This window comes from Phalacrocorax aristotelis, chromosome 5 (genome assembly GCF_949628215.1).
Source record: "Phalacrocorax aristotelis chromosome 5, bGulAri2.1, whole genome shotgun sequence".
Taxonomy (NCBI): domain Eukaryota; kingdom Metazoa; phylum Chordata; class Aves; order Suliformes; family Phalacrocoracidae; genus Phalacrocorax; species Phalacrocorax aristotelis.
In genome coordinates this window covers 71412574-71421304 of record NC_134280.1, presented here as the reverse complement: position 1 = coordinate 71421304, position 8731 = coordinate 71412574, and the positions used below count along the sequence as shown (strand labels likewise).

General features: G+C 69.2%; 4 protein-coding genes across 5 annotated transcripts; 2 read left to right on the top strand and 2 right to left on the bottom strand.

Moving 5' to 3' along the window:
- Positions 1-434: 434 nt before the first annotated feature.
- BTBD18 (BTB domain containing 18) lies at positions 435-2357 on the top strand. Its single transcript, XM_075095369.1, has 3 exons — positions 435-581; positions 1115-1251; positions 1385-2357. The coding sequence occupies exons 2-3, from the start codon at positions 1122-1124 to the stop codon at positions 2224-2226; spliced, it is 972 nt and encodes a 323-aa protein (XP_074951470.1). The 5' UTR covers positions 435-581; positions 1115-1121; the 3' UTR covers positions 2227-2357.
- A 6-nt stretch (positions 2358-2363) lies between these two features.
- Positions 2364-3813, bottom strand: SELENOH (selenoprotein H). Its single transcript, XM_075095373.1, has 5 exons — positions 3590-3813; positions 3033-3179; positions 2809-2954; positions 2620-2733; positions 2364-2545 (listed from the first exon to the last, which is right to left on the bottom strand). Exons 2-4 carry the CDS (start codon positions 3176-3178, stop codon positions 2633-2635), a joined length of 393 nt encoding a protein of 130 aa, XP_074951474.1. The 5' UTR covers position 3179; positions 3590-3813; the 3' UTR covers positions 2364-2545; positions 2620-2632.
- Positions 3814-3963: 150 nt separating this feature from the next.
- On the bottom strand, positions 3964-6634 carry TMX2 (thioredoxin related transmembrane protein 2). 2 transcript variants are annotated; one of them, XM_075095370.1, is made up of 8 exons: positions 6380-6628; positions 5808-5868; positions 5523-5636; positions 5070-5146; positions 4887-4993; positions 4709-4774; positions 4461-4590; positions 3964-4327 (listed from the first exon to the last, which is right to left on the bottom strand). In XM_075095370.1, exons 1-8 carry the CDS (start codon positions 6566-6568, stop codon positions 4181-4183), a joined length of 891 nt encoding a protein of 296 aa, XP_074951471.1. In that variant the 5' UTR covers positions 6569-6628; the 3' UTR covers positions 3964-4180. The 2 variants fall into 2 exon arrangements, with proteins under 2 accessions (XP_074951471.1, XP_074951472.1); XM_075095371.1 differs by lacking the exon at positions 3964-4327 and having other exon boundaries at positions 4462-4590; positions 4720-4774; positions 6380-6634.
- A 180-nt stretch (positions 6635-6814) lies between these two features.
- Positions 6815-8642, top strand: MED19 (mediator complex subunit 19). Its single transcript, XM_075095372.1, has 5 exons — positions 6815-7054; positions 7515-7771; positions 7874-7970; positions 8061-8155; positions 8279-8642. The coding sequence occupies exons 1-5, from the start codon at positions 6859-6861 to the stop codon at positions 8345-8347; spliced, it is 714 nt and encodes a 237-aa protein (XP_074951473.1). The 5' UTR covers positions 6815-6858; the 3' UTR covers positions 8348-8642.
- Positions 8643-8731: the final 89 nt, after the last annotated feature.

Below are 8731 nucleotides of genomic sequence, written 5' to 3'. Positions count from 1 at the left end.
GAAGGGAGGGTGAAGGCCAGGAGAGGGTGGGCCATCCCCCTGCTCACCTCCTTGCACCCCTGCCCTGCGGCGAGGTGGCCAGGAGGGCACAGATCGGCCTGCAGGAGGGGTCAGGTCCTGCGGCCTGCCGTCTTGCACGCTCCAAAGCCCAGGGGCTGCATTTAGCAAACCCCAAGCAGACCACCATTTTGCAACAAACCGTGAGCTTTTGCCTTCAGGCCTCTGGCCAGCGCAGAGGCACCACAGCAGGAGGAGGGCTGAGGGACGCGACCAGGGCCGCACCACGAAGGCCGTGGCGGCGGAAGCCTGCGAGGGGCACTGCCGGCACCCGCCTCGCGCCCTTCCCGCCACAGCCCCTGCCGCGCCGCCATTGGCCGGCGGGGTGCGATTAGCTGCCAGGGTGGGCCAATGGCGAGGCCGATGCTGGGCGGGGCGGGGCAAGGCGGCGGGCCACGCGAGGCGGTGGGCGCGAGGCGCGCGGTGGTGTGAGGAGCGGCCGCGTCCACGCTTGTCTGCCCTGCGCCGGTCCCGGCCTCTCCCCGGCCCCGGGGCCCCGGCGGCAGCCTCCGCCCCGCCGGCAGGTAGGCGGCGGGCCCGGGGGCGAGGGTCGAGGGCCGGGCCGGGGGCCTGCGACCGCGCCTCAGACCTCAGGCAGGCCGAGGGGCAGGCGGCGAGCTCTGAACCCGCCCCTTTCCCCCCCAAAATCGCCATGACTGGCGCCCTCTGGTGGCCGAGAGGAGCCCCAGGCGTTGGCAGGGGCGGGTGGGGCGTTGCACAGCCCGGTTGAGCTCTGCGTGGCCGTTGCGCGGGTGTTTGGGCCTTTGCACGGCTGCGGGGCCGCTGCACGGACACTGGATGGACATGCAGGCTGCTCTGCAGGCGTGCAGGGCTTTACGCAGCTGCTGCACGGCTGTGTGGGCTGTTGCACAAACACGTGGGGCTTTGCACAGTAGCTGCACAGACCATTGCATGGCTGCACAGGTGATGCAAAACGTACCTGCACCTATGCTCCTGTGCAGGAGCACTAGTCGCAGTTCCAAATCGTTCAGGCCAGTCTGGAGTGGGGGAGGTGGGTGCTGATCCCTGTTTCCTCAGCACTGCACTGTCTACGCAGGGTGCCCATGGGCTCTCCGTCTGCTGCCCCAAGGCTGCTCTACCGCAGCACCCGCCTGCTCCGCACGGCCTTCCAGCACCTCCACCAGCAACAGCAGCGAGCGGATGTCTTCTGTGATGTGGTCCTGCAGGCTGAAGGTGAGCGGGCAGTGTGGCCCACAGAGCTGCCAGTGCTCTCAGGGGACCTTTGTGCAGGGTCCCTGAACCCCCAGAGAGGACTGAGGAGAGCAGTGGGGGCTGTGGGGCAGTGACAGCAGCTGTTGCTTTGCAGGTGAGGCAGTGGTGGCCCACTGCTGCGTCCTCTCTGTCTGCAGCCCCTTCTTCATGGAGCAGCTGGGCCGGGAGCTGCCCCCCCGGGGTCACAGGGTGGTGCTGGAGCTGGGGGGGCTGAAAATAGCGGCGCTGCGCAAGCTGGTGCGCTTCCTCTACACTGCTGAGCTGGAGGCCACGTGGGAGGAGGTGCAGGAGGTGCTGGCAGCTGCCCGCCGCCTCCGCGTCACTGAGCTTGAGTCGTTGCAGCTCCGGGGAGGACGGCTGGTGAGGCCGGGGCCCCAGCGGCAGCTCGACCGCTCCTGCCTGCGCGTCCCCCAGCACAGCTCCCCCAAGGTGGCAGGTGGCAGGGCTGAGCCTGCCAGTGCTGGCATCCCCCCTGGGAGCGCCAGCATTCCCCCGCAGGAGTGGCTGTGCTCTCCAGGGTCCGCACACCCCAGCCCTGGCCCCGTGGGGCGAGTGAGGCTGCGGAAGGTGGAGAGTGGGGGGTACTGGGAGGTGGTGCAGGAGAGGCAGCCCCCCACCGTGCCCGGTGCAGTGGCAGCAGGCAATGGGGGGGTGAGAGAACCAGGGTCCCCCCCGGATGCAGGTGCACTGGAGCGAGTGGGCAGGCACTCCCCCCTGCAGCAGCCCCCACGGGCAGCCGGGAGGAAGCAGGGCCAGGTGCCCCCTGCACCCCAGCAGGGCTCTGGGCAGGAGGTGCCATCAAGGGACTCCCCGGGTGAACCCGAGGAGGAGGAGGTGGATGTGGGGATGGTGGAGCCTGGCCTGCCCCCCGGCACTGTCTGCATCTGGCCCTGCCCCTCGTCTGAGTCAGATGAGGAGGTGGACATCCTCACGTAGGGGGACTGGCTCTGCATCCCCCCACCACTGCCTGTGCTGTGGCAATGCAGGCAGAGCTGCCCTCACCCTGGGCAAAGAAGCTGCACCTGCCCCGGGCTGCACGGCGCTGAAATAAAGAGTTGGAGCTGGCAGAGCTGTGCCGTCGGGCTGCTGAGCTTTACTGGGGGGCAGCGGGGTGACAAGTGGCGCCGGCAGGCCTGGCAGTGGCTGCTTGTGGCAGAGCTGCAGCATCGGAGACGGGACTGGGGCTGGCGGGTGCGCCCCACTTCATCGCGCCTCTTCATGGATGCTCGTGCCACAGGTGCCGGTCCCAGCTTGACTGTGGGGAGAGGGCAGTCAGTGGGTGGTCCTCATCCCCATCCCTGTCCTCATCCCCATCCCATCCCCACTCACCTGGCTGCCACCTCTATGCCAAGCTGCTCTTCAGGGCTTCCACCACGGCCTCCGGTTGGGGGAACTTCAGCTTGCGGGGGGGCCCCTTCCCAATGCCGCTCCACAGCTCCACGGCTGGGCAGGACAAGGGGGGACGTGTCAGGGGTGCTGGGGAGCGGGCCCCCCTCCTCCCCCCCACCCGGCACTCACTGCTGCCGTCCTCCTTCACCAGGGACACCTCGAAGCTGTTCCTGCGTGGCTGCTGGGGGTTGATGTCCACGGCGAGGTGGGCCACGGCCCCACGCAGGGCCTCGCTCACCGCTGCCGCGTTGCGCCCGAACACCCGTCAGCTCTTGCTGCAGAGACACGGGGGGGTCAGCACCCCCAGGGTCACCCCAAGACCCCCCACCCCGGCACCCCTGCCACCGGCTCACCAGTGCTCGATGACGACGCGGGGTCCGGCGGCCCCCGCGCTGCCCTCACCCTGGGGGCGCGCCCGCTTCTCCGGGGCTCCCGTCTGCTCCGGTGCCTCGGCCGCCGGCGGCTGCTGGGCCCTGCGCTTCCTCCCGCGGGGAGCCATCCTGGGGAGATGCCGGGGCGGTGGGGGCCCGGGCAGCGGCGGGGGCTACCGGGGATCCCGCCACGCGGGGCGGGAAGGGGGCGGGCCGCAGGGATCCCGCTGCTGGGGGGCAGAAGTGTCCCCACGGGGCTCTACTTTGGGAAGGGGTCAGGAGGGGCGGGTCTTCCGGGATCCTCAACGGGGGGCGAGAGAGGGGGTCCCCACTGGGGTCCTGCCATCAGCGCTGGGAAGAAGGGTCCCGGGGATGCCCCCGCGGTGTGTGGGTGGGAAGAGGGGGTCCCGGGGACCCCGCTTTGGGGGAGTGGGTGGGAAGGGGGTCCCGGGGATGACCCCGCGGTGTGTGGGTGGGAAAGGGGGGGTCCCCAGCCCGCTCCCGCTCCGGGGGGACGGAGCGGCCCCTCCGCCTCCTACCTGCCGTGCCGCGCCGACCACGTGCCGAGACCGCGGGGCGCTGCGCCGGCCTCCGCCACTCGGGGCAGCCGCCGGGGGGAAGGCGGCCGTCCGTAACGGGGAGTGGTCGCGGCGGAACGGCGCTCTGGGGGCCGCGGGACCAGGCCACCCCCTCCACTCTCCGCCGGCCCCTCCGCCCTTCCCGGGCCAGCTGCGGCGGGGCTGCCCGAGGGGGAGCACACAAACCCGCCCCCCCCGCGAGGCTCAGTGGTTGCGCCCGCCGCCCCCCTCCCCGCCCTGCAGCTCGCGCCGCAGCGCCAGCCAATCCGCGGCGCCTTCGCAGCGGCCACACCCCCGGCGGGCCCTCGCCCCCCGCCAGCACACGGACACACGTACGCGGCCTACACGGACCGTTTATTGTCAGCGATGCGGATGAGCGTTACCTGAGGGCGAGGCCTGTCCTCCCGCCCTGCCCTGCCCTGCCCTGCCCGCAGCAGGGCCCCGCCCGCCCGGGGGCTCCCCCTGAACCCCGGTAGTGGACCCGGGCAGGGCCAGGCCCCTCGGGGCTGGTGACATGGTGACGTGGTGATGGGTGACAGCACTGGGCAGCTTCTACTTATCCTTCTTAGTCTCGCCCCCCAGGTGCCCGATGGCTGCCTGCGCTCCAGGGGGCTCTTCGGGCTCCTGCTCCTGTGGCTTCGACTGCTTCTTGGCCTTCTGGTAGAGCTCGTTGAGGTTGAACTCCCGAATCACATTCTCCTATGGCCGAGAGGCAGTGTTGGCACCCCTGGGGACCCCTGTGCTCCCTTCCTGCTTCCCAGGGTGCAGGCTGGTTACCGAGACTGATCCTGCCCCAGAGGTGGGGGGCAGAGGGCTGGAGCATCCAACCCACCTCAGAGAAGGTCCAGGACACAGCCCGTCCCTTCTTGTCAATCTGCGGCCTCCGCATGGTCTCAGTCCCACCCTGGAAGAGGATGAGGGTGGGTAGCTGCTTGGTGAGGGGCGAGGTGCTGACCTTGTACCTGCAGCAGCAGGGGGAGAGGCCGGCAGTGAGCCCTGGGGAGCTGGAGGGGGGCCAGAGGGCTCCCAGGGACTTTGCCCCAGCACAGGCCCCGCTGCGCAGGCTGTCTCCCCCAAGACCTGGTGCTGACATCCGTGTACCGGCCGACATCCACCTTCCCAAAGTGCAGCCCCGAGCAGTTGTACCTGGGGAGGATGGGGACACAGGGCCATGAGTGCTGCGGGCAACTGCAGGGTTGGGAGCAAGCCCTGGGCCCAGCCCCACGATTTGCCAAGGCCCCCAGTAGGCACCACTCACTTGAGAGAGAGGTCAGCAAAGATGGGGGCAAAGGACTGGCACTCGCTGGACCAATTGGCGAAGAACTCGACGATCCAGGTCACCCGCTTGTCCCGCTCCAGCTCCTCCTGCCACAGGGGCACAGGGCTCAGCAGGGGACGGCAAGAAGAGCCCCCCAGCAGCCCCTGGAGAGAGAATACTCACATCTATGGTCTTGTCGCTGAAATACTTTATGTACTCAGGGCCCATGTAGAGGGGGGGCTTACAGGTCATCAGGAACACTGCAACAACATCATCCCTAAGCCCCCTCAGTTCCTGGAAGGCCCAGGCTGGGTTTGGGATGAGGCTCCTCCTTCCCCAGAGCAGCCCAGAGGAACCAAGGCAGAGCCAGCCCAGGGGCAGGCAGACCTCCCCCTCAGGGTGCTTCCTGAGCCCCTCCTTGCCCACTGCTGCCACCTGAGCCCACGGAGATTCCTTATATCTGCAGCCTCCTCCAGCAACGAAGGCCAACCCCACGGCAAGAGGGAGCTCTGGCCCTTCCAGCTGGGCAGCGTGGAGGACAGGCAGGGACAGCAGGTGCTGAGGGCAGGCAGAGCAGTATCAAGGAGGCACCGCTGCCACCCCTGGTGCTACAGGCTCCCCCCCAGCAGGTCTCACCTATGCAGAGCGTGAGGTAGAGCAGGCCCATGCGGATGTCAAGGCGGAAGAAGAGGATGGTATTTGCCACTTTGCTGAACATGAAGATGTTCCCGATGTGCTGCTCCACGGTGACTGGGGAAGGGAGAAAAGAATACAAGACAGGGCCAGATCCCCCCAGGGGGAATCCTGAGGGAGGGCCAGGTTTGGTCTTCCACATCCCAACCCATCCAGCTCCCCAGGGAGGGCCCCATAAGCAGCCCCACGGCCCCCTACACCCAAACCACAGCACAGGCCCCAACTCACTGGAGCGTCGGTTCTTCATCATCACGATGGCACTGAGGAACATGAGGATCTCCACCTCCCGCTGGGACAAGAGAGACGGCGTGAGCAGGAGGCACCCACGGGTGCTGCAGCCGCTGGTGCTGCCAGGCTGCAGAGCCTGGGAGTGGCCACCAGCGCCGGCTGCAGTCGCAACACCCTCCCACAGCCAGGCTGCTCCTGGCCCAGCCTGGCACAGGGACGAGCGGCGACGCCAGGCCCTGCTCGCCCCATCGCCCCACGTCCCCATCAATTCCCAGCCCCCTCCTGGAGCAGTTTCCCTCCCGAATCCTGAGGGGGAGGCAGCAAGGAGAGGGGGCTGCCCCCGCAGTGACGTGCACGGCCTGCCATCCTCGCTGGCGCCTGGGAAGCCCCTCAGCACCAGGACAGCAGTGCCAGCGCTACCGGGCTCGTCCCCTCTCTCGGCTGGGCCGAGGGTGCCGGCCCCGAGGAGGACCTGGCCCGGGGCCGTGGGGACTGGGCCCGGCGGGGGGCAGGCCGAGAGGGGGCCGGGGCGCGCAGGCCGACAGGGGGGCCGGACCCGGGGGGCGCCTCACCCAGTCGAAATCGCAGGGGTTGCCGTCCTCCCGCTGTGAGGGCAGCCCATGGCAGAGCGGCGGGACCTTGCGGACGAGCAGGAAGGCGGTGGCAAGCAGGGCGGAGAGCGGGTAGTAGGGCCGCGCCAGCCAGCGGCAGAGCCCCGGCACCGAGTACAGCAGTGCCAGCAGCGGCGCCACCACCGCCATCTTCCCCCCGCGCCCGGCCACCCGCGGGCCTGCTCTGACTGGGCCGCCAGCCTGCTCGTCTGCGGGAGGCGAGGCCTCATCCCCGCTGGCCAATAGCGGCCAGCGCCGTCAAGCGCTTCCCATACCCCGGCGGACCAATGGGGGGGGGGGAAAAGAGAGAATCGACCAATCAGAAGTCTGGGACCGAGTCTCCCTTAGCAACCGGGGCAGCGGGCGGGGCCGGGTCGGCGCTCGGCCAATCGCGACGGGGTGGGGCAGTGGCCCGGCCCCGCGCGGGGCACGCCGGGAAGATGGAGAACTTCTCGGCGCTGTTCGGCGGGGCCGAGCCGCCGCCCGCCGCTGCCGCCGCCGCCCTTGGCTTCGGGCCCACCAAGGCGCCGGGCGCCGGGGCCGCACCGCCCCCCACCGCCGCCGCGCCGCCGCCGGGCGAGGACGCGGCCCGCAAGGCCGCCTCCGGCCCCTTCTACCTGCTGCGGGAGCTACCAGGTGCGGGGCGGAGCCGCTGGGTGGGGGGCGGGCGCCCCGCTCGGCCAATCGGGGGGGTGGAGCGGGGGCGCGGCAGTAACTGGCGGCGCGACGGGCCAATGAGGGGAGAGGTTGGTGGGCGGGGAGGCGCGAACTGACAGCGCGGCAGGACAATGAGCGTGCAGGGGGTGGGGCCAGGCGGCTGGCGGTCGGGTGGGGAAATGGGGCCTTCGGTGGGGGGGAGCGGGGCCGGGGGGTCCCGGTGCCTCGGTAGGGACGGGGAGCGGGGCCGGGGATCCCTGATGGCGGTGCGCTGTGGGGAGGGGGGGGGAGCGGGGCGCGGGGCCGGGGATCCCCAGTCGTGGGCGGGGAGCGGGTCTGGGGGTCCTTGATGGCGGGGCAAGGTAGGCGAGCGGGGCGGGGGGGCCGGCTGGGCGGCAGCACCCCCCCATCGCCTCCCCGCGGCGCGCGGCTGGCACAGGCACCACGGAGCTGACAGGCAGCACCAACCTGATCACGCACTACAACTTGGAGCACGCCTACAACAAGTTCTGCGGCAAGAAGGTGAAGGAGAAGCTCAGCAACTTCCTCCCCGACCTGCCCGGCATGATCGACCTGCCCGGCTCCCATGACAACAGCAGCCTGCGCTCCCTCATTGAGAAGCCCCCCATCTGCGGCAGCTCCTTCACCCCCCTCACTGGCACCATGCTGACAGGCTTCCGCCTCCACGCTGGCCCGGTGAGCCTGGGGCTGTGAGCTGGGGGGGCGGCTGCTTGGGCCGGAGGCAGCAGGGTGGGAGGTGCCCGGCCCTGCCTGACCAGCCCTGCCTCCTCTCGCCAGCTGCCTGAGCAGTGCCGGCTGATGCACATCCAGCCGCCCAAGAAGAAGAATAAGCACAAGCACAAGCAGAGCCGCACCCAAGATCCCGTCCCCCCAGGTAAGGGGCTGCACCTTATTGCCGCAGCCACCCTCTCTTCCGTCCGGCCCCAGGGGATGCCCAGCTCATCCGGTGTTCTCATTTCTCCAGAAACCCCCTCAGACTCTGACCACAAGAAGAAAAAGAAGAAAAAAGAGGAGGATCCAGAACGGAAGAGGAAGAAGAAAGAGAAGAAGAAAAAGAAGGTGGGTTGGGAGAACCAGGGCCCGGTTCCCAGCCTGTACCAACCCTAGGGGCTGTCTGGTTCCCAGGGGCGCTGCCATTGAGCAGGAGGTCTCATGGGATACGCGTCTGTTCTTCCTCCACAGAACCGGCACAGCCCGGAGCACCCGGGGGTGGGCAACTCCCAGGCCAGCAGCAGCAGCAGCTTGCGGTGAGGCCACACCAGCACCGCCCCAGGGATCCCCCAGCCACAGGAACAGCCCTGGCTGACCTTGGAGGGACTCATCCTTCCCGCGGTGCTCGGCAGGGGGTCTCAGGCTGGCCTGTCCCCCTGCCCCAGCAGAGAGGACGCTCCTGCAGCCCCGTGCTTGAGTTGTGCAGCCAGCTGGGACCAGGGGACACAGACTCTGCTGGTGCTGGGGTTGCTGACCTTGGCCTTTTATACAAAACAACCTGGTGCATCGGGGCCTCTCTTTTTTAGTCACCTTTTAATTAAAGTCTGTGCTCTGAGGAGGAGCTGGTGGCAGTGGCTGCTGCAACCCTCGGCCGTCCTGGCAAGGTGAGGAGCTGAGGCCAGGGAAGTCCGTGGGACGCACGGG